The 24,825-nt window shown below is 33.4% G+C and overlaps 2 protein-coding genes across 4 annotated transcripts in view; both read right to left on the reverse strand.

Moving 5' to 3' along the window:
* Window positions 1–594: 594 nt before the first annotated feature.
* On the reverse strand, window positions 595–11,774 carry LOC144855678 (uncharacterized). The gene is made up of 4 exons (XM_078713591.1): window positions 11,577–11,774; window positions 5,187–5,276; window positions 1,428–1,555; window positions 595–1,253 (listed from the first exon to the last, which is right to left on the reverse strand). The coding sequence occupies exons 1-4, from the start codon at window positions 11,638–11,640 to the stop codon at window positions 1,212–1,214; spliced, it is 324 nt and encodes a 107-aa protein (XP_078569717.1). The 5' UTR covers window positions 11,641–11,774; the 3' UTR covers window positions 595–1,211.
* A 9,682-nt stretch (window positions 11,775–21,456) lies between these two features.
* The window catches only part of LOC144855926 (ER membrane protein complex subunit 3-like), a 140,214-nt gene continuing 136,845 nt past the window's right edge, over window positions 21,457–24,825 (reverse strand). For all 3 annotated transcript variants that reach the window (XM_078713886.1, XM_078713887.1, XM_078713885.1), the window contains 6 exons: window positions 24,650–24,707; window positions 24,267–24,363; window positions 23,641–23,745; window positions 23,034–23,195; window positions 22,808–22,893; window positions 21,457–22,326 (listed from right to left, as the gene is read on the reverse strand). In XM_078713886.1, coding sequence (XP_078570012.1) covers window positions 22,210–22,326; window positions 22,808–22,893; window positions 23,034–23,195; window positions 23,641–23,745; window positions 24,267–24,363; window positions 24,650–24,707 — 625 coding nt within the window. In that variant the 3' untranslated portion in view covers window positions 21,457–22,209. The remainder of the gene's footprint in view (window positions 22,327–22,807; window positions 22,894–23,033; window positions 23,196–23,640; window positions 23,746–24,266; window positions 24,364–24,649; window positions 24,708–24,825) is intronic.

Raw genomic sequence — 24,825 nt, forward strand, 5'->3', positions numbered from 1 at the left:
GTGATTTCCTGTAGTCTGTCTTCGTACGTATATTAAAATATTCAATATAAGCTTGATTAAACTAAACAGAATCTTTTATGTACATTCCTTTGATGATGATAGTGTATTACTACACACGGTGCTTTATATCTTGTTTCTAGGCAGGTTTAGTGTTTATCGATTTTAAGAGGCCTTCGCGGGTACCACCTACGCCTACCCGACAAAAGAGAAAGAAAACGATACGGACAAGTTACAATTAAACGGGTTTTGTAGGCTTACACATTCCCATTATTAGACGTATCAGAATGAATTACTCAGAAAAAAAACCAGTCATTTGAGGTGTTATGGACGATTAAGTCAACGTACTATATGTCCCCAGTCTATATCTATAAATGTTTACATTTCGCTCCATTCAACAAACTTTTACGGTTTTAGTGCAGTCATCAAGATGTCAAAAGCGAACTTTATTCATTTACAGGCATGCTAAAATGTTTCTGAGCGTGCATAGAATAGTATTAGTGGCATGTCGTCAAAACGAATGGTCGAATTTGTTAAGGAGAGGTATGTTTATTAAAACGATGACTACAACAATTACGATAAACAAACAAATACACATTTTCAGTGACGTGGTAATACCACGGTTTATTTAAAATGCAAGAAATCTATATTTTTAAAAAAGTGTATAGTGGCAAACTATCTCTTAAAATCTCATACTTCTCTAAAACGTATGGCACAGAAATGTGATACACAAACATTGAGGCAATAGGAGATATCTGGTAAAGATGAAACTAAGAAGCGGGTTTACATCTTTTATAAAATTTATAAGCAAGATTTTTATATACTAAAACTAATAGTATAAATCCTGTTGTTGTTGTTTTTTTCTTTACATCAAATGCCTATTTTGTTTATAGCTTTCAGAAAAGAGGCAACTAATGTTTTATTAAGGTCCATATATTAATAATTTAACTTGCTTATTGTCCTCCATATTGACATTCATCATTCACAATAAATCTTTCTTGACAGTAGTGCATAGGCTTTGTGTTGGTTTTAAAGCATTTAAAGAAAAAAAATTAACATTCCAATCGCCTTAATTCAGAATTAAGCGATTCCTTTGTTTTACTGTCTGCTCACTAAAAACCCAGACTGCAGTGAAAAGACCAGTTTGATTCTCAGCTGGTGAGTAGGCCTAGGCACTTGGTCGGCACGTACAAGTCATCAAACATCTTCACGGGTTAACCTTCAATTTGCTCTCTTATCTCTAAATCCACAATTAGCTGAAAAGAGAATATTAAAATCATAAAATATATATCGTATAAATCATACTTTTCATGCCTATATAATAAATGGCGGATTATTTGCCTTCGGTTTTATTTTCCAGTGGATTTGCTACTTGAATTTTGGATTACAATCGATTACATATTGTTTGTTTTCATCACATAATATTATACCTCAAGTACAATTCTTTGAATCTCTGGTCGAAGTTTATTAAAATGTTGAACTAACGCCGACTGAATTGAGGACGAGGCTGTCTCATCATTTTTTTCTTGTTTTTCCATCAATCCACTAATGTCGGATCCTGTCAAAATAAAAACATAATATTGTTTCTTGTAAATTGTTAATTTTCAAAAGGTTGAGGTTAAAAAAAAGTAATGTAATCACAAAAGATAATCAATTAGACGCCGCAGCATTTCAAATATTAAAAGTATAGCTGTCTGTTTTATCTCGTGTATGTTGGAAAAACATGCATACTATTATAGACCAAAAGATTGAGAGAATGGGAACCCAGATGGAGGCACGACATCATATCAGAACAGATCGGCATCGAAGAAGAGAAAGGCATGCTGGCGAGAGCTGGGGATGATGAAGCCCAGGGAAGGTAGGGTAAAAATGTCACATGTACTAGCGCAGAACGGCATTGGCGAATGGCATATTTTTCATAAGATTGCTTGTTTTATAAAATGTATGCAGTGATGCATTACATCATTGTGGTATTGTATAGGCATAGGTTTCAGATATGTCTATCAGAGGAAATGAAGAACATCGTCCAAAATCATCTCAATAATGATGATGATGAATGATGAGATGATGTGAATGAGAAGGAAAGAAAAAGGAGGATGACCCCGAATATGACGATTATGTAATGTTGATTCGGCGGTGGTCATGTAATGTTCCTAGATGCGGTAGCTATAGGCAACCAAGTAAGTTATAAACCTGCTCCGCATTTAAAATGAAATAAGAGAGTGCGTGATTCGAACAATGCCGTCATTTACATCAAGAAATAATTATGTAGCTGTAGTTTAGCGATCTTAGTAGTACAGTAGTATTCAATCATATAATCATAGAGGGATTGAGATAATTACTTTATCTTATCTACCATCATTAGAAGATTATCTTATTTATATGGTAGTAATAACCCTTTATAATCGGACGATTCTATCTATATTTTAACTGACATAACATTTGGAAAACAATACTTCAACTTCGACAGCTTGAAAAGACATGATACACCGATCAAGTTAATCAATTAGTTTAGTTGCTATTGCAATATATTCACTAGTACGTTATCCGAAACACAAACTACCAGGCCTATGTGTAATTTAAAAAATGAAATGTTCGAGCCGAATTATAAAGAATAAAAAACGCGCACATTCAATCACTGATAAGGTACAATTATTATTTATGGACTTATAATTCAGAATGTAATAATATAGGCCTAATAGGCCTAGCAATTGTTTCTCTCGATTTGATTAGTACAGTTTATACCTAAAATATGTTTCTTGTTATTTTTCTTTTAATAACAGAATATAATCCACGTGGAAGTAAATAATTTTCTGCTGACGTCATACAGAACGTCAATCATTGTCCATAACTCAATAAGATGTATTTTAACAATTTATTTATAGATTAATATGCTTTCAGATATAGACAGATCATTGTAAAGTTAAGTTGAGAGATAATCAGAATTTCTAATGATTACGTAGACCTACTATAATGCTCGATTTCATGAAATGTTTGTGCCCTCAAGAACACTGGTTCTGTGTGATGGATGGTTTGAAAGTTAACAGAATATTTTATTCTGTTTTTGAATGCAGAGAGTTTTTAGCTTGTGGCTTTCTATAATTAGCTGGGAATTGTTCAGAAAGTGTAAATAAACAAAGTAAATCATATTTCATCAAGTTTTCATTATAAACCATATTTTAGTTCGTGTATGAACACCAGCCTTCCTAAAACACTATAACAAATCTATCCGGAACTGACAAAACAACACAAGAACCCCCAAAACATTCCATTAGCAAACAAGTCACAATGACAACTTTCGCTGCCAAAACTGTCGCTTATAAGGGAATCATGGTTCATAAGAATAGGCTGGGGGCATTGTATCGGGTAGCGCTGCTGTGAAACCTACACACGTAATTACCAAGTCTAAATTAAGATTCTTTGAGCTTTTAGAAAATGATTTATGTACATAAAAAAGATTTTTTACATACACAATATACATACAGAAATTGTATGTGAAATGAATATTTTTTGAAGTAGTATTAGAAAAATTGGTTGTACTTATACTTGTATTGTCCTCCTTAAAAATAATTGTTACAATTTGTTTGGTTGAATATGCCATTTTAATGTCACATAATAGTTATAATTATTTGTTACATTTAAAGTACATTTCATAGAAGATATTTGACGAACTCATAAATATAAACTAGAAAGAATTAATTGTGTGTGCGTGTTAATTTTAATCCATACATTGTGTTTTCCGAGAATACCATTTGTTTTTCAAATTCCCTAATCAGTTACATAAAAATGGCACCGCGTATCTAAAACGGTCAGAACAACATCATTAATTGATGATACGGTTTCGTCATTCGTTGCGTCAATGCGCCCGTCAATCGATTGAAAGTACGCCACGTATAACCGTTTGAAAATGGAATGTAATTTGAGATATAGTGCGCGAATGGTGAATCAGACTCTTTAGAATATAGGATAGCTGCCGAAGGCCGTACTACTAAACTGGCACTTAAGCTCCGACGATGGGGCAATCATTTATTCAGGTCTTATGCATGTCAAACAACTAATCGTTTATAAGAGCCATCATCATGGTTTTATTATTTAATACAAGAGGTGAAAAAAATGAAAGTGCTACATTAATTCATCTTATCCATATCTTGATACGAGTTTATACGGTAATAACACTTTCACTACTCCCGTCTTTATATAATTTAATGTTTCTTATGATGCATTGCTTTTTATTTCAATCAACACTGCGCGATCAAATAAGCACCGCGTGCTAATTGCGTTCGGTTTCAACGCTTGTGCGGGTGGCGCTATCTAATATATATAATTACGGACAAATGCATAATTATTATTCATCAAAAATCGCTTAATGAAAACAAAGCACTAATTACTTCATCATTTCCTTAATAATGAAGAAGAAAATATATTTTAATGTATGCATTAATGTAATTAAGATTGGGAGGAAATAAATGGGTGACATGTTTTATTAATATTTATTAATTTATTAACTTATAATTCCTGTATTAAATGCAACGTCACATTAAAGAATACCTCGCTTGTAATAATACAATTTAGTCTAGTTTAAAAGTAGATTAGTTAGTATGGGTTTATTACGAACTAATCACCATCAGTATAAGCATTAATGTTACTGATGATGTAAAAGAATAAAATATAAAACAAGAATTCGACGCGCGCGTGCAATATCCATAGAATATTAAACATAATTCAAACGCGGACGTGCAAGTCATAGTAGTATTTATCATATTTAAACGCACGTGCAAAATTTTTCGTGAGCCTAATCTATATTAAAGGAAGCCGGTTTAACATACCTTTTTACATGTAATTGTTTTTATGACCGATAATTTTGACTTGAAACTACATATTTTCAGTAATAGTCTTTAATAGTCAATTGGATTTAATACATCTTCAAAATGTATTTAAATGCCTATGACTGAGGTCATACTATCCAGGACAAACAAATATAAAAATAGTAATAGTTAAAAAAATTGAATATATCATAAAAGTCTAATTCATACTATTCTTTCTTTTGCGTACATTGTCAACTTTTAACGCGCACTTCTGTGGGCCTTTTCCTGGTGTCATTTGACAACAACATTTCAGGTATTTTGACAACTCTAAAACCGACTATTTTGCTGGAAGGTAGGATAACAATTTCAGGAGAATATACTTACTTTTTCCGAACAGTTTACCGCATAACCTGGCACATTGGCTTCCAGTAAGGCTATGGTCTATGCAAAAACTAGAACAATCTGTGATGGCAACTACGAGAAAAGAGATAAAAAAATCATGTTTAATACAATAGCATATATAACAAAATACGACTAAAACAATGGTAATATTTTAGCGTCGTATCGTATATTAATTTTGTTCATTAATGATTAATAATCCTCACGTCTTATCGGATTGTCTTACATAAACAGGCAGTGCGCAGTGCCAGGATTATGACGTCATGAATCATAGCAAAAATATCCAGTCTAGTTTTCTGTGATATTAAATTGTGTATACACACGTACCTAATTAAAACAATGCTATGCTTAAAAAGGAAATTAGTATTAACATGAAATATCGACCGATCAAGGTTAATACCGGTACTGATTATTGGACACAAGATACAACACAATCTTGCATTGTTGTTGTTTTTTGAAATAATGAAATAGAAAGTATAAAAACCGAAGTAGTAGTTACATAATGAACTCGATTGCGTAACGATTTAGACAAAAAGGACGAAGCGCAAACGCAAGCGATGGATTATCAGAACTGTCGCGTGTAATTAACTGGTTTGCGTTGCGTCCTGTGGGAACCAATCAATATCTCTATGATCTAGCATGTGACAAGAAACTTTGTTTGTTCTAGTACAAGATCATAATGTATTGTTTTTTGCCAAAAATAAAAATACTAAATGTTCTTGATTGAAAATATTTAGGTCATCTTGTAAAACACTTTTCCTAACGTAGTTGTAAATAAAAATTGATATGACATTTCAAATATAAATTACCTAATATTAATAATTTCAATTATAGTACGCTAATACAATTAATGAATATACCATAAATGATTTATACAATTACTAAATATGGAAATATTTTCCTAAAACAAAAGAAAAAATGTATGAATAAATGAATAAGTTACTAGTCTTAAATACCCGAATGTAGATCGGTGTGATAGAAAAGAAACTTGGGATGAAATAAGCAATAATGGCTTCATTTTCCAGTGATTGACGTGGATTACAGTAAAGCTTGGTTCCCACTACTAGAACGTAACGCAAGGACGTAAACGCAACGCAAGCGTGTTGACCAATGACAAGCGAAGTTATAGACAGTTAGCAATCACAAGCGAATAAGTCATCGCTTGTGATTGGTCACTTCACTTGCGTTGCGTTACGTCCTTGCGTTGCGTCGCTAGTGGGAACCACGCTTAAGAGAACCATATCCATTGTTCTTTTATACTACAATATTAAATATTTTGAAGATAATTAATACCAGGGAAGAGTAATCCTTGGTAATAATATCCCAAGAAATATGAACATTTTGAATTTACATAATGTCATTTTACTGATTAAATTTGGTTATCAAGCTGTAAATGACAGAAAAAATATTAGAAAAAAAACCCCAAAATGACATAAAAAACATTATAATGTACGAAAAACAAAAATTTACAAATTTTGAATAAAGTTTATTTATCAAATTGTAAATGACAGAAAAAAACATTAGAAAAAAAACCGAAAAAATATTATTGTATGAAAAATAAAAATATCGTATTGTCAAATGTTAATTACTTCATTCTTTTTCAATGTTTTTATTTCCGAGTACTCTTTCATCTATTATTGTTCTTTAAGAAAGAGTAAAGCCACTGTGACATTAGTAATGTTGATTTAAAACATAATGCGTCAATCAATTCTGTAAAGTAAATAACATAACATCAGTTAACTGTCATTGACATCATGACATGCGTACAAAAACGTGCGCGTTGGCTTAAATGGTTTTCATCAGTTATGGAACGTGCGCGTAGGCCTAAATGGTTTTCATCAGTTATGGAACGTGCGCGTAGGACTAAATGGTTTTCATCAGTTATGGAACGTGCGCGTAGGCCTAAATGGTTTTCATCAGTTATGGAACGTGCGCGTAGGACTAAATGGTTTTAATCAGAACGGGCGCGTAAATGAATGTTTCGTTTCGTGATGTCATGGACTGTCGAATCAATAGTACGAACAAAAATATGATTTCGGATACGTGGCCATGAGAGATAAAACATTACGAATGAAAACCTTTATGATGAGACAACCGGGAAACTAATGATACCATTATTAAGTGTAGGCCTATGCTATAGTTATTGTTAACCTACAATTACCATCATTGTGATGAGGAAAACAGCTGTATGTGACTTGGTAAGATACAATTCACAAAGCCATCATCGTAATAAGACCATGCTCAAATAAATTAAGTATTAAGTAAACATTACAAGTAAAGTGTCATCTCACAACATCACACTTTGTGTTTACCTAGTTTAATTATCCAATTATGTGTAATATATCACAAGTTATTAGTATATTCACAAGGGAAAGTACGCAGAAAAACTCATTTACACTCATTTGACACGAACGTAAACAAAGCTTGATGATAAAATTGGTGAAATTGATCCCATTCGATGGTGGTATCAAACATGGCGTATCGGCCATTACGAATAATTGCATTCGATGTACAATACGCTTATTCTTTATAAAACGCTATACATGGCAACTATTACTACGTGAAAACAATACGCGCGCGAATGACGAGAAATTCGCAACAACCAACATCAGTGGAAGTAATAAGAACAAGTCAACAGCGCATGCCCAATACAATAAGAAAAGGGTCCTGCAATTACAGAATTTAAATTTAAGCTCCTTAACCATCAGTGTATGTATACATTTTGATAAATATGATGGTGTGTGCGCGCGCCCCTGAAAACCTTATCGCACGAATCCCCCTCCAACCCACCTTTCATCCCACCCACTTTCAGCCCTAAAATATCAGTATTATTACTGAAAAAAAACTCTAAGATACTATGGTACAGTAAATTTAGAATAGCCACAACTGCCTTGTTATTTGAAGTTATTGTATTTGCTCTGCTGTTCTTCTTATTTCAATATACAGTACATCAAACGACGACTAACAATCATTGCATAATTATTCATTAATGGAGAACTGATCAAACATCAAAGTGACGGCAACAATATAATCTATTGTGTTTCGCTGTAAATATAACAATGTAGCTATAATTCTATTATTAATAAAAACGCGTAGAAGTAGTAATATGATATGATAATAGATACTTAGAGTGACATCGTTAGTTTTAACAACCATACATGACGTACCATGTTTTTAAAGAAACGACTTTCGACGATATCCAATTTACTTTTATCATTCTTTATATATAAAATTTGCCGAGAGATACCATTAACAAATATAACAAAAACGGACATGTAACTTTAGAAGAACACATCGTTATTACTACCTGACACAGATACATTATAGCTTGTAATTACTACTGTCTCAATTTGTACATGGTTGAAAAAAAACCAACACAATATTGACGCGCGCGCTCAAACAAAAACGCGAAAGTGTTCTTCATGCTGCTGTCACTTTGACAACATTGCGGATTAATCAACATTAGTTATGTTAATAGTTATAAACAAGTAATAATATCACAAGGCAAATGACTGCAGGGATAATCATACATTTCGAAAATGTTAAATAGATAAATTTAGTTTAATAATCAGAATGCAAAATTCGATTTATAAGATTACTTTTTCTATAACTACTAGTTTTACAATAAGCCTTTAATATAATGACGAAAAAAAAAATGGAACACATTTTTGAACTATTTAAAAATCAAATGATTGAATATATAACAGAGTAAGACCAAGGTGTTAGGTGTTATAGGAATACTGTTTCACTTGAGACCACATAATAATGTGAATAGAGATATTTGTAATAACATGCTATAGGTCCCTCGATGCAACAATACAATAATAGACACGGTTATGAGATCATGTTGCTAATAAGACAACTGTATATAATTCATATACAAACAAACCTATTATAATGACATTCTGTAAATTATAGAATAAAGCTTAGTTCACACGCAACGAACGTAAAGCGCGCGCGTACTACTATCAGGACGCGATGGATCATCCACTTGTGCTTGTTCGTACAGTAGTACTTCCAGTAATTATCGGTAGTTTCAACATGTTTTTATCTGGCTGATTATAGAAACAAAATGCTTCAATAATACAAGTATTGTTTGTAGAAGGATATATGTTTCATTTTATTTATTTTACAATACCTTCCGGTTTTCCTTAGAGAAATGTCTAACTATTGATTACATGATTTTAATGATGAGAGCATCAAATAGCATGGTCGGAAATTAGTTTAGCTGCAAGCCACACAATCTCTAATACATATTTTAATGCATTTATAATCTTATTTTAAATTTTGCATTATGCTTTTTGATTCTTCTTCAATCCATGTTAATATAAACGCGATAGCCCCAGGGTGTAAATAACAGCATTAGCAATGTTCTTAACAACAAACGACATTAAAGGCCATGGGTAACTAACGCATTCCATAAATCATGATTGCTTCTTACTTTAGGACGCGACGCAAGGACGCACACGGCGCGCAACGCAAGTCATTTAGCCAATCACAAGAGACAGATCACTGACTGAAGTAGTAACATAACCGAATGATCATTTTCTTCTCTCTTTTTTTTGATGCGCACTTGCTTCTTGCAAATGTTTCTAGTAAGAATGTTTAATATATGATTTAATCGAATCATCGCCGCTGGCTTCCTTACCACCAACATCTCAAAGATGATTCCATCTTAATGACATAAACCATAATACAAATATACATAACATACAGTATTTGCATTATTCTAAAACGCATACACATCACCATCATTAAAAATGCGCGCGTACAAATATCGTTATAATTGCATCGACGTGGGAAAGTTGTATTCAAATCTTCATTTAATGTATTAATGTTTCATATCATTTAAAAAAAAGACTGCTAAAGAGTGTTGGAACATATTATTAATATCATTCCTATTCTTAATTTAAAAAAACATTTTATTTTAAACATAATCTTATTTAAAGTCTTTTCTAATTTATAATGACACTTAAAAGCTGTAGGGATAAAATTGCCATTGATAATGTATGGCACACTGTTTAAACAACGGTCCTGAACGATCTTATTATTAATAATAACTATCTCGTTTATATTGATTTATTTGACGCCTAAAGGTATTTATTATTACTATTGTAGTTCGACAACTTACCGTACAAAATCGAAAAGAAAATTTACTGTACAAGCGGATATAATATTTAATCCAGTTAAAAGAACTGTCTACACTTTGGCCTAAACATATTCGTTTTTAAAACATTGTTTTAGTTTAATATTTGTATATATCGTACCATTAAGATCCTAAAGACTTAAATCTAATGAAGTTCATGAAATACTCTACTTCGATTAAAGTAAAAATAACCATTTTCACACATCACGAATGAAATGAGACAGCTAACACATCATATTGCAATTACATCATTTCCAAGTGAATAACTTCACGCATTTAAACAATAATCATGCTATATAATTTGCTAAAACACCTTTAGTACGGAACATTAAAAAAAAACGTTACTCTAAATTTCGAAAGGTATATGACAAACGTAGCGAATTAATCCCGTGATAGAACTACAAAATGAAGTCCAAAGTTATTTTAAATACTCCAAAGTAGAGCACAGTTACCATGCCGAAAAAAGGGTCAAGCTGAAGGTTTAAATATAATTGGCAGACGATAATGAAACTTAAATCGCACACAATCGTTGACACGCGAGTGGTAACATTGATAACGTAGCAGCTCATGTGGTAATATTGATAATCTAGTGCGCGCGCGTGGTAACATTGATAATCGAGTACGCTAGCGTGGCGATATTGATAGACTGGTACGCTCGCGTGGTAACATTGATAATCTAGCACGCTCGCAAGGAGATATTGATAGACTGGTACGCTCGCGTGGTAACATTGATAATCTAGTACGCTAGCGTGGCGATACGGATAGACTGGTAACCTCGCGTGGTAACATTGATAATCTAGCACGCTCGCAAGGAGATACTGATAGACTGGTAACCTCGCGCGTTGTCATTCATCAGACGATAGTTGAATAACAAGGTGACTTATTTAATAACACACGAGTTATTAGTTATTATTCAAGGTCCCCGATGTAATTTTTTTTTTCATAAGTAATAATAAAACTCGTCATAATTTCAGCTAATGAAACGATTCATTTGACGTGTTATTACACTTTACAACCCTTCTAATTTCACACATTTTCCAGATGATTATCATCATTATTGATCTGAAAATAAGTCGTTTATAATTTGTTTAGCATTCTAATAGTGACATCTAACGATTGAGTTATCAATATAGAGTAGAGTAGTATCCCCGGCCGTCTACGTACATTATTGCTTTCATTGTTGTGATGATATTTTACTTTACACAATTAAAAACTGATATTTAACTTACCTGTACTTAAAGTTGATATCCCTAAAATAACAATTACAACATACGTTAGATGTCTAACCTCCATTTTAAAAGAAGTAAATAAGTAAGTAAATATTATACACAAACGACTTCTTTTTACTATTTACAGGAGGAGGTGGAGGAGAATAATAATATAAGTCCGGTGTTAGCGCTATTGTATCTACGACTGAATTTGTATGTATTTCACTCGACGTTTAAATCCCATTATTGTAATATGTCACGTGATCAGGTATCCTGCTAATCTAGAGCGTGGATTGGTGGATATCCCGGAAGTTTCAGCAATAACCGTAAAATTACGAACGCTTTTCTTAACAATCGTTATTAAACAATAGCCACGTGATTGAAAGTTACGCTATCGTAGCATGTTACGTCATTGATGATCACGTGCGGCAAACATTTTGCTGTAGGAGTGTTGGAGATTACCACATTAACATGTTCTATTTTTACTGACCTTTAGGCCTATAAAAATACCTAGTTTTAATTAATGTATTATAGTGTGGCCCACACAAAAAAAATCTTGTTGTAAATAACATTGACAGTTAAAGACTAGAGCTAGGGGTAATCCTAAATAGAAAATCTTAACATTGACATTTGTTTACTCGCATTTTCAAATTGTTTAAACCTCACCTTCAAATAAGCGAACACTATTGACTTTGATGACCTTACGTGGCAAAACGCCGATATTTTTTGAATAATATTGTTAATTTTGTATATGTATTGTCTTCATGATACTTCCCTTATATACACGCGCGCGTACGGAGTAGGCCGATGAATCTTTAGGTTTGGCTGCCGGCCCACTAGGACGCAGCGTAAGGGCGTAGAGGTATATTTTCTGCTAAGTTATGATGTTCAATTTCTCGTAAGTGGGATGTAAAATTGATATTACGTTGTGTCGTTACGCTACATTGCGGCAAGTTCCAGTGTGAACGAAACTTTATTTACAGTATAACAAATGCATAATTATATAATCGACACAAACATAGTAAAGTAGGTAAAAAAAATGAACTGCCGCGTGCTTTTTTGGAACAGTAACGTGTCGTCGCGTAACACTTTTTTCCTCTCAGAAATTAAACCCTCTCATTCTCAGTTCATCATTGGAGGCTTATGCAACACTCTTTTACGCATTACACGCTCCAACGAACGCAATCCGTTAATTATCTTCCCTATACAGATGTCGAGTTCGAAAATAAGACAATCATGAATGATAATATGCACTACCTGAATAGATACAATCGCTTCTTATGCGTTGGTGTTATAATAAACTAATTATAGACCGTTCCAGATTTTAACCCTATACTATAATTTTGAGAAATATTTCAACAAAATTTAAATGTATATACTGACATTTATGAAACAAAACAATGCATTATTCTAAAAAAAAAACACGTACACACCTTGTGGTCGGCGTCACTTCCTGTTATCTACAAGGAAATTATGAAAAATATCTTTTGAATTATATATTTTAAATTTAATAACTAAAATGAAACCTATGACATAAGAACACGCTGGCTTTGTGCGATTTGTAACAATGACCAAATATAATAAATTACCAAAGGAGTAGAGTTCATTGACCATAAACTAATTAAAATAGAATCAATTAATATTTCTTGATCAATTTTTATTACATAATACTGTATAACTTAGTAATAATTTATATAGTTTTATTACTCGTGGCTATGGAAACATTTACATTTTCCATGTATTAAATTTCCGAAAATTAATTTTAATAAAGTCATAACTGCCAAATAATTGATTTTTGCATTGTTTATTTTTAAATAAAAACATTGGCAAACAATCTTTGTAAGGAAGCGTTGCAATGCATTAATTAGGCTAGGATATGAAACGCGAGGCGGGACGTACGCGCAACGCAAGCGAATTAACCAATGACAAGCGACAGTTGTGATAATCCATCGCTTGTGATTGGTCAATTAGTTGCGTTGCGGCGTTTTAGTGGGAACCAAGTTTTATAGCAGATAAATCTTGGTTCCCACTAGGACGCAACGCAAGGACGTAAACGCAACGCAAGCATGTTGACCAATGACAAGCGACAGTTCGAATAATCCATCGCTTGTGATTGGTCAACTCACTTACGTTGCGTTACGCCCTTGTGTTGGGTCTCTAGTGGGAACCAAGCTTAAAACCATCCCTTTGTCTATTTCGGGTTATAATTTTGGGCAAAATAATCCAGATTACTCTAGTTTGGTAAGATATAAAGGAAAACATGTGATAAGAGTTAATGTCATATGTAACCACGTTCATTGTATGTGCAAACAACATTACAGTAAGAATTTGTTTACATAGACGACGCATAAATTAAATTCTTAATTTCATTATTATTTATTAATAATTCTCAGAAACTTGTGATATAAAGCGGTTAGTAAACAATAAAATGATTGATTTTATAAAAACGAGTACCACTACAACACGAGGTGGGATGCGATTAGACGGACTGGCTGCAGGAACTGGTTGACCAATCAGTTTGGTTCTCACCAAGAAGAACGCAATGGCGTACGTAACTGAGTATTATTAAATAAGCTTGGTTCCTGCGACGAGGTATGCGCAACGCAAGTAAGTTGACCAATCACAAGCGGTTAAATTACGGTGCGGTTACGTCTATTACACCTCAATGTTCTACACGAACTCGGAATAACTGTTCTACACGTAGTATTCTGGCGCGTCGTGAAAAGGAAAACCGACAGATATCAGTAAGTTGCAAATACGGCTCATACGGACTGATCTTCCTTTATCAAATCAAGTCATACGCCATCATAGAATTGGTAACCACAATATTATTACTTTTTTTTCTTATACTTGGTATTTTTTAATTTATTGTATACAGGAATATATAATAATAAAAATGTATGTATAAATGAAAAATGACTTCCTGCCGCAAATGTCTAAACGTCAAAACAAACGTCACACACATGACAAATAATGTCACAAAGGTATTATATAATCAAAGTCAAGTCGATTATTGTGATTGGTCAAATTAGTTGCGTTACGTGTACGTCATTGCGTCCAAGCTAAAATAAATATTCAAACTTACTTGTTTCTTAATAACATCCACTTGAAAATAATAATTGGCCAAACCATCATAACACTTGCTTTGCGTCCAATCAAAATTCACTTTCCGTTTTTAACATCGTTGACTGCTGCGAAACTAATACAAAACTATAATCAATATGGTAAGAGTTTTTAAAAATGATTACGTCATACAGGCAAGATGACGTCCTAAATATTATTACGTCATACACTCAGTAGGCCTACCTTATAAAGGTAATTTAATCTTTTAAATATTCTAATAAAGTAATTAATTACAATTGTGTTATTATGATGAAATGTTTTAAAATAAAAATGGTCATCTTTTAAACTATCGATTAGGTTAAAAGGTCAAACGTCAGTGACAGATGACGTCATAAGGAAAACAATCGTTAAAAAACAACATTGTTTACTCACTTTTTTACTTAACTCCGGATATAACATAGTTTACTTATATTAATGTGATTTGCACTCTTCCCTTTCAAAGTAAAATACACAGCTCATTGAGCTATGACGCGCTCATCCCGCAAAAGAACCCTTTCATCAACGTCACTATTGCACGCGCACGTTTATGCTTTTCATAAAGTAGCATTTTAATAAAGACACTGTTCAGTAAAATATCTTTATGATGGATAACATATTATTATATAATTGATGGTTTATCCATAGTATTATTATTATATGATTGTGACGTGGCGTTTATAGTCTAGCTGGATATAATGTCTATGGGATTAACTGGATTCCCAAGAGTATTCTGGTCGCTATAGAAGGTAATTACCGAGGTAATTGATTCAGAAATGGATATCGCCACAATTTGTTTGAAAAATATGAATAAAACATGAATATTTTAATTTACGTTACAGTAGACTTATGTTAATTATATTTTAATTAAATTGATTGAAAAGTTTTTCTTTTGAAATATAAATATTCTATTCATTAAAGTTAATCATACCACTACTCTTATGAAAATGTAATCAATTTGGATTGCATCAGTAGGTACTAGTTTCCTCGGGTGATAGTTATCAAAAGCTAATGTAAATGTATTACGTCATCCCCAAGACATTGTAAAGCTTGGTTCCCAGGAGAAGGACGTAAACGAAAATTGACCAATCACGGCACGATGACAGATGATCCATCGCGTCGTGATTGGTTAAATTTCTTGGAGTACGCTTACGTACGTAATGGGAAGCTTACAATTGGCATTGGCAATAATATTCAATGTCATGACACGTCACATATCACCCCACTTGCCACGTCCACCCACAAAGCCACCCACTCTTTTAATAACCTCCACGTCTCACAGCGGCGAAACATTTGTTTCATCAATATTTGAACGCGAGACTCAAACTTTGCGTCTCTTCCGACTGGCATGTAACGAATATAGAAAACAATTTTAATAATGCTATTCTCGTTCGTTTTATGAGGAACAACATTTTTTTTTCATTACTTTACGACGCCCAGCAGTTTGTTTGCAGGACCCAATTACACCGTGGTTCGATACATTGTAAAACAATACTGTTAGTGCGCAGACTTCGCACATCATTTTTACTGCTGTTAAGTTGGGAATTGAAAAACTCATGATGATAAATGTATGCAAGTTATTCTGCTTCATTTCCATCAATTCCGATTCCAAAATAATATTTGTCTGATGTCGATGGTTTGTGTAATGATTTTATAGGTCAATGTTAATGACATTCACCTGTTATACTTTTGTCTTATTCATGTTTTATGAAATTTATTTTTTATAGTATCTTTAGTCCGCTTTTTAGTTTTATTTTTCTTTCAATCAATCTCTTTCAAAAATACCAAGTTTATGCGCGCGTTCAACAAACGCTGACATTTTGGTGCGCAGTGTTTTGTTGCCACTGACAATAGCGATATAAAAATGAGAAACGAAAGATACTTGTGAAATGACGCTCGTATTAATATTATGTTACCATTTTAAAGAAAAGTGATATCAACTTATTTATATCGTAATACAACTAATTCATTTTACAAAATGCATTAAATTCATAAACTGCAGTATCCGATAAAGCTTGCTTTCGCGTTGCCACGAAATTTAATACATATATAACTTCTACGATAAATTACCAAAATTAGATTTTCAGAGAACATAAGACGACTGATATGGTGAGCATTTTCAATTTACCTGACACATTATTGTTTTGATTCACTAATCTTGGTGCATCATTGTTTGTGTGCGCATAATTGTGTATGTGCGCATCACTGTTTGTGTGCGCATAATTGGGGCGTTAAACCATTTTGCGTGAGCTAGTAGAAAAGAATAAGAATTGCAAAATGTATTTTCTTCCTATATAAAACAATGAGTAAAACATGTCATCCTGAAAACACAAAATTGGACGTGTGCGCGCGCGCTCAAACTTTGATGAAACTGGTACGACGGCTCAACGCGCGCGGGCGTAAAAATGGTGACGATATGTCATTGTTGTGTATCTCAAAGGGGGGCGTACATCTGACACAGAATTCAATATTTCATAATGGTTTCTTTTCTTGCGTCGTATACCCCTTGCCATTGGCGTCATACAGGTGTTCAAGTTCGTGCTAAAACGCCCTTAGACAGCGTACAACTAGACCATCACTATCTGTATTGTGGACATAACATACGTTGTACTTGCGCCTAAAGGAAGATTTATTGCAAACTTGCACATTTTCTGGTTCGTTAGCCTGATAAAGAACAATGCCAGCAACTAAGCTGTTAAATCAATTCTTAATTTGATGAAGATGTAGCAGCATACTTAGGAAATTAAAGTAGTTGTACAAATCTTGATTGTGTTTAAATATTGACAATATTCTTCCACATGTCGAGTTTAAAATACCGTCACTATAAAACTGCACTATTTATGTTGCTATTTTTTTTCTAAGGTTCTTCATATTGTGCGAAAGCAAGAAGTAAGACATAAAGGCGAGTTTAGAAGGCGTAAAATAAATAAGTCCCATTACAATCCATAACCAAGATGATAGACAAATAAATCGACGACTAAAAGATACTTGATATGGGCATTACACAAAATAATATGGTTAACACTACGAAACCATTTAGTCGGTATATAGTAGACTTACGTTTACACTTGTCTGCTGAATATATAAAACAAACTGTACATACTAATTTCATACCTTAACTCGATGAAAAAAGGAGTTTGGTGGCCCGGAGACAGAAAAAATGCATCAATGGAGTTTGATAGGGAGAAAGAAACAGGCACCGAGGCAGTTTGATAGGGAAACAGAAAAATGCACCGAGGGAGTTTGATAGGAATACAGAAAAATGCATCAAGGGAGTTTTATAGGGAGAAAAAAAAATGCACCGAGGGAGTTTGATGCGGAGACAGAAAAATGTATCAAGGGAGTTTGATAGGGAGTGTATTGAAGAGATGTGGTAGATGAAATCAAACATTACCCTACCAAGCATTATAAGAATTTAACTTAAAATCCGTTTTGTGTTTTATTACTAATATTGGAAATAGATAACTGTATCAAAAGCAAGCAAGATTAGAAGTATGATTATGTACATTTTACGACATAACGTAGTACGCTAATGGACGTTTGTTAATCTCTATTTTCAATTAACGTATATTTTCAATTTTGATAATTGTTCAACTGTTTCGCCTCTATAGATACTATTTTAATTTTTTTTTTTACTTTCGGAAATTTAAATTGATTAGATGGTTGGAGTATATTTAGTGCTGAATGCCTTTACAAACTAAAATAAATACAAGAAGCAAAATGAATTTAAAGTACAGTAGTGTAACATACATATAGTACTTCCAAAAATATTTAATAATACATTTTGTATTGTTTGTAGTACTATAGTTCATGAATAAAACATTAGTACATGTAAATTAGATTTTAAAAGACGAATTATGCAATCAATTTAACATTCGACGCCAGAGTTACTATCTTTTTCTACGGTTTTAATGGAAGGGTCACCAGCGATCAAAACGCGACACCGAGTCGATCCGATACAATTACGTGTACTACAAAATACAGAGGTGCGCATGCGTACTTATTCGCTATGCGTTGCCAGGGGCGATTATAAATTAACATTCAAACTAGAATACTGAGCTTTGTAGGATAGGTTTGAACCCAAATATATCATATCAATATTCGTCAGGAAAACGAACAGTTTACGCATGCGTAGCAGCCATAGCTGAACGCATGCGTATAAGTTAATTTGTCTGGATGTCACTGTCAATTTGAAGCGTCGTAGTGCAGGAGAAAATCATTTAAATATCAATGCTCATAATTGCCGTTGGCCACAATTATTTTAGCGAGTGTTTGAGAGCCAAATACAATAAGAATAGTAATAATCATCATCACCTTCGCGATTATTTAAAGTACGTGTTTGACAGGCTATTGATACGTACATTTCAATCATTCCATTCATGGAGAATCAAAAACAATGTACTAGCCACTTTACGGGTTTATCATTCACAACATGACATACAACTTTACAAATTACTGTGTATATTTTCACAGGTGAGTGACACGCATGACAAATTAGAGAACTTGATAAAAAATGAATGCATTGTAAATAATTTGATGAGGAAGCAAGAGTCATATAATAAATATATATAATTATTTTTCACGTTGCACTACGCGCTTTAGAGTAGTTGAAATTGGGTAGTTGAATGTATCACTTAATAAGCGATGAACAATTCAAACTGTCACTTATGATTGGTCAGTTTACTTGCGTTGCGCGTACGATCTTGCGCTGGGTACTAGTGGTGTCACGATTATGATATTACTTTAATAAATTACTAATGTATCGATACTTTTTTTATTGATATACACGTTAATTTGTACATTCTATAGCGCTTTTACGTATCATACTTGGGGCCGGGGCAGGGGGCGGGGTTACCAGAGACGAGACATCAATAGAACTATTCTCGTATTGCACCTTCAGGATAGAGGGCAACTTAAACACATCAGGGCATTATGATGGTAAAATCCACCTGCAAAATGAGCAAGTCGTAATTAATCAACACAGCCTAGACGAAGCAACATCTCTCTTTGTATGTCACAATCTGCAATGAACAAGACATACAACTGTCGATAATTGTCTAGTGTTGCCATCCGCTTTTATTTCCGATAATTGTCACTTTAAAGATATTCGGATTGTCGTTCTAATTATCAGAGGTGGATTCAACAATGACGTCGACAAGTAATCGCGGACGTCTCAATAAACACATCTTTAAATAACTTTTACAGAAAGCTAGAAGCTCAACCGCCCCGCCACGAGATAAATAATAGGAAACATAACAGTAAAAATGAAATAAATCTGCGAAAGTTAGGAAAATCGTTAAACTCAAAGCTTGAATATCTGTTGCGTAATACATCCGGGACACTCTCTGGTGACGACGCATAGTGACGTAGGCCCGCGTATTTTTTAATATAATAATAACATATTGTATTTATATAAACAATTATGGCAGAGACTCCCCCACTACTAATGGTATGACAGGAAGGTAATTTCTAAATTGATGGAAACTAAAAGGCTACAAAGGACGGACAAACGGAACGCGTGACGTGTAGCGACAGAGTGATTTGAACACATCACGTGGGCATCATGTATGTGGCACGTGAAAATAATGTTACGATGCACCCATGACTAATATCCATTGTGATAATGAAGCATTTGGCAAACATTGTAATGTCTTCTTATAATATACAAGACAACTACAAATGTGCCTGTGTCATGTAATTACTGTCTGGCATCTACTAATCATGACCTAAGGGCTAAATGTATGCATTAATAAACCTTTATCTCACAATCATAAAAACGTTCTTGCAATTATGTTGGATGCAACTCTTTGTCTGTCTTAGCTTACAGACCATATGAATTTATATTACTTGTGTTTCTCTTGTATACGGTTATTGAAATTTATTTTCACCAATGAAGACGCGCCGTGCGAATAAACTGCTATTGCGTCTAACATTCTGCGCATGCTCACGTATTTTTTCGGGGTAGGCAGAGTGACTTTTTGACTCGCGATAACTGCTGCGCACAAGTGGCGTGACAACGAGGTCGAGAGGACGCTATATAAATCTAATACGCGTACGAAACGAGCATACCAGAAAATGATTTTTAAAAATTGATGATTTCCAAATGATATTTCCAAGATACTGCTAGAAATCAAACAATGTGCTCAAAGCATGCATTCAGTATGCTGTTAATATACCTAATAAGATTACAGTATGCTTATCCCTCAGTTTATACTAAGATTATACAACGAATTAAAATGGCGATTACAATGCATTATCATAAAGCATTCGATAACAGCTAAAACCATTTTATGCATTCTTTATGTGGCAATAACACAGAGTAGATTATACAGAGTGTTATGTTAGACAATGTACAGGCGCGTGCTTTTATTATTTTAAATTAATATACTGTTTGTGTACAAAGGCGTCTCATACGTTATCTTTTTGAATCGCACGGTGGGTTGCATTACAATGCGCTTGCATACACCAGTGTTTAGGAGAGGCTATTGCGTATTTTAAATACTGTTAATTACGAAATCAAGAGGCATATTACGGAAACAATAAACGCGTTACTACGAAAGACTTTTCTGACGAAAAACAAAGGAATTAAAAATCAACCAGATAATTAAGCCAGGGAACATCTCCTATCCCGTGTAATCAACGTAACACACCCCATCCGCATGAGGGCAGTCTGCGTCAAACTGCTATCATCATATCAGGGAAATTCTCTCTTCCCTGATCATACATTCTTACACGGAGTAAAACATTACTCTATCAAATATAAGGACTCAATTTGTTGTTACAAACTCAATAAACATCTTGATTAGTTAGCTGTAGAACATTTTAATAGAACATACATTATGTTAGATAGCTAGCCGAAATATTTATCTACCGAGGGAAAAAAAAACTCTTGACACATAATAAAAACATTTATAATATATGCTTATAAAGTAAATATGTTTCTGTTGAAACTACCATTATTTAAGTGCCACTCTAGTGTTGTCACATCTTCTTGATGTTAAAAAAAAAGCATACAATTCATAATAAATAAGCAAGTGATGTTTTAAGTTTCTTGTCGGCGACAACCACTAGTATTCACTGTTGTACTCATGAAAAACATGTCATGATAATTTAGGGCTCGTCTCACTTATTTTAAATATTTTCCAACTTGCTTGTAAAAACTGTGTAGATTCACTCAGGCCTAGTTTCACTCGGGCCTGGGTCCACTCGGCCTAGGTCCACTCAGGCTGTACTGCAAGCAATCGGTTATAATACTGACAAACATTTCTCAAAAATAATATGCGGTAGTCTCTTCTGATGTTTGGTATAAAATTATAAACTTTTGTTAAATATTCGTAAATACTGTTTTTTGGGGGAAAAAATCTTCAATGAAACATTCTTCAAATTATTTCAAAAGTTGTCGTTGATACTTAATCATATCAATAATAATCAATAATCAATCATAATCAATATCAGCAACCTAGAAAGAAAGGACAAAACATGCTCTGATAATCTAGCAAGCACACTAGATGTTGAGCTCTTACATTGATGACGTTTGATAGATGAGTTATCATCTTCAAATATACTTGTCTTTAACATATCCTTCTTGTAGAGGGTAACTTTGCAGCAACTCATCCTCTACGTTTTCAAGTGCCCATTTGTGATTAGCAATTTCAAGCGCCTCCCATTCAGCCTAGAAAATGTATACATAAATATCCTAAATACATTTTACGTTCACTCCATTTCTGCGATACTAGAACAGGGATGTCACCAGCTTTTTGGAGTGCCGGTCGGCAAACTTCCCCGGGGCTATACCCCGGGGGTGGCCGCTATTTTAGCGAAAACAAAAAGAATTAAGAAAATAAATAACAACAAATCGCGTCAGGTCTTGGCCTAACCTTGTACCCCCGGGGAGTCGCCGTTATTATTCGCGAAAACAAAAAAACGATTACGAAATAAATAGGCCTAGTCTTGTGGACACTACTTTACTACCACTAGGCCTAGCTAAGGCTTAGATAGATGCCCCAAAATCTGAATGCCACAAAAACAGGCGCTTCCTTATTGAGGCCTAACCCCTAATCAAATACTGTAGATAAATTATTAGCCTAGACCATGTAGGAACTATGACGTCGTATGATGCTGTCTGAATTGGCCTTTAATGTGTTTCTCCTTACCTTGAATGCCTTGCCCATGTCAGGGCCTGGACCCATTCCCATCGGTGACTGCATTTGTTGTTGCATCATACGGGCTTGATCGGCAGCTGCAAGAAAGATTTAATTAATCACTGTAGCCGATAATAACCACTGATGTATTTCACTATAGGCAAGTATTTAAAAATTGGGTTTTATGTGAATTACAAAATACTTTGTAATTGTTTAAATAATTGTAGTTTTAACTTACCATTATTTTCTCCAAGTACTAATGAATACACTGATCTTAGGCCGAAGACATTGAGAAAATACCAGCTAGCCGAGCTGACCCAAGACGCATCTAGAGACGCAAGTTCAACACCTCGTTGCAACATTGGTTTAAATCGTAGAGTTAGCGGAAACGGTACTTTTGCTGTAATAAAGAGATGAAGAAAATAAAGAATGATTGTTGCTCATGGCACGTCAATCATATTGAGGAAAAAAAGAACAAAATAATTAATTGTTCCATTTTTATTTAAAGGCAAAAATTATTAACTAGTGTCTGACATCACCACAATAACCCTTACTTCCCTAAGTGTTTCTTAACCATACAAACCTATTTTTGTCTTATGTGGGTTCGTCCCACTTTTTTTTCATCATCTTTTAAAATATTGAAATACATTGCATGTAATATATAATAAATATTTGTTATACTATAGAACTAAAATTATTGTTTAACCTATATTTTTTTGTTTGTTAATTCACTTCCATACACGTCACGTGAACTAACATATTATAACCGATACAAACATTAACAATATTCTATCATTGTTACATTATAAAACATTTTTATACTGACAATTATGGAGTGAACTCACTGATGACAAAACCAGAGAATGCCCAGTTGATCCAGCCTCCAATAACAATCATAGGCAGAATGTTGGTCAGGTTACCTTTCATCATGTCAGTCATCATACTAGGATCTGAAACAAAAAGGATGACATATTTTTAAAATATATATATATTTGTAAAATTTTGTATTTACTTTACACTCAATATATTTATTAACATTTTTTTAAAATTTATTTATTTTTTAAATAAGGATGTAGGCTGGTTTAGAAAAAACTTTAAAATCAGATGGATCAATGGACCAAGTTAGTTATTGGACAATAACATTTAGAGATTGAAGTTATGTTTATGATGTTCAGGTCTTGTGATCCTTTATTTCAATACAATATAACATTAATTCAATAATGGTAAGACAAATAATACAAGAATAATAAACAATAAGAAACAGTAATACAATACAAAAACAAGAAAAGGTAAATAAGAGAAAGGAATGCCATCATTTTAAAAAGTTTCAAGCCAAAATTTACATTTTTGTGTCCTAGCCTAGGCAGAACTTGTCAGGGGAGTGCCCCCACAATCCATGTAGCCTCATACACACAGACACACACAGGAAACCTTCTAAGTCCCTGTCATATTTGTGCAGCTTCCATCTTACCTGTCATTGGGTTTTTCATCGCTGCACCTTCTCTCTTTTCAACCTTAAAAAATCCTTTTTCAGAATCATTGAAATAATACTTCCTGATTGTGAATGACTAGACAAAAACAAATATTTATTTTATTATAATTTATAATATATTCATGTTATCTTACTATACTACCTAGACTACAGTAATATGACAAAGTGCAAATGTAATTATCAATTTCAAAGTTTTCCAAACCAAATGAGGCAAATATTTTCCTTCAACAATGATTTGCAAAGAAATAATTTAATCTTAAAATCACATGGTTTTTGATATTTCACCCTCAATCAGTAACAAAATGTATATATAATTAAAATGTATTGTAAAAAGAAATAATTTAATACAAAAATATTATTACATGTTTTGGAATAAATCGTCCATTTTCTCGAAGACATCGACTTCTTATAAGAGCTTGTCTGTAAATAACAAAAACGATAAAGCAAAATAATAGTTTATTAACATTTATAATAAATCAAAAATACTGTATTTGTTTATCATCAGTTTTTATTTTTTCTCTAGCAAGGCCTACATTAT

Source organism: Antedon bifida, chromosome 11, assembly GCF_963402885.1.
Source record: "Antedon bifida chromosome 11, ecAntBifi1.1, whole genome shotgun sequence".
Classification (NCBI taxonomy): Eukaryota; Metazoa; Echinodermata; class Crinoidea; order Comatulida; family Antedonidae; genus Antedon; species Antedon bifida.

Bases quoted from the DNA above. Each gene is read 5' to 3' on its own strand.
- LOC144855678 (XM_078713591.1), bottom strand. From the start codon at position 11,640: ATGGAGGTTAGACATCTAACGTATGTTGTAATTGTTATTTTAGGGATA. The intron at 1,556-5,186 runs GTAAGTATATTC...TTATTTTGACAG, and splicing joins CGGTAAACTGTTCGGAAAAA to GATCCGACATTAGTGGATTG. The intron at 1,254-1,427 runs GTATAATATTAT...TTCTCTTTTCAG, and splicing joins TTCAAAGAATTGTACTTGAG to CTAATTGTGGATTTAGAGAT.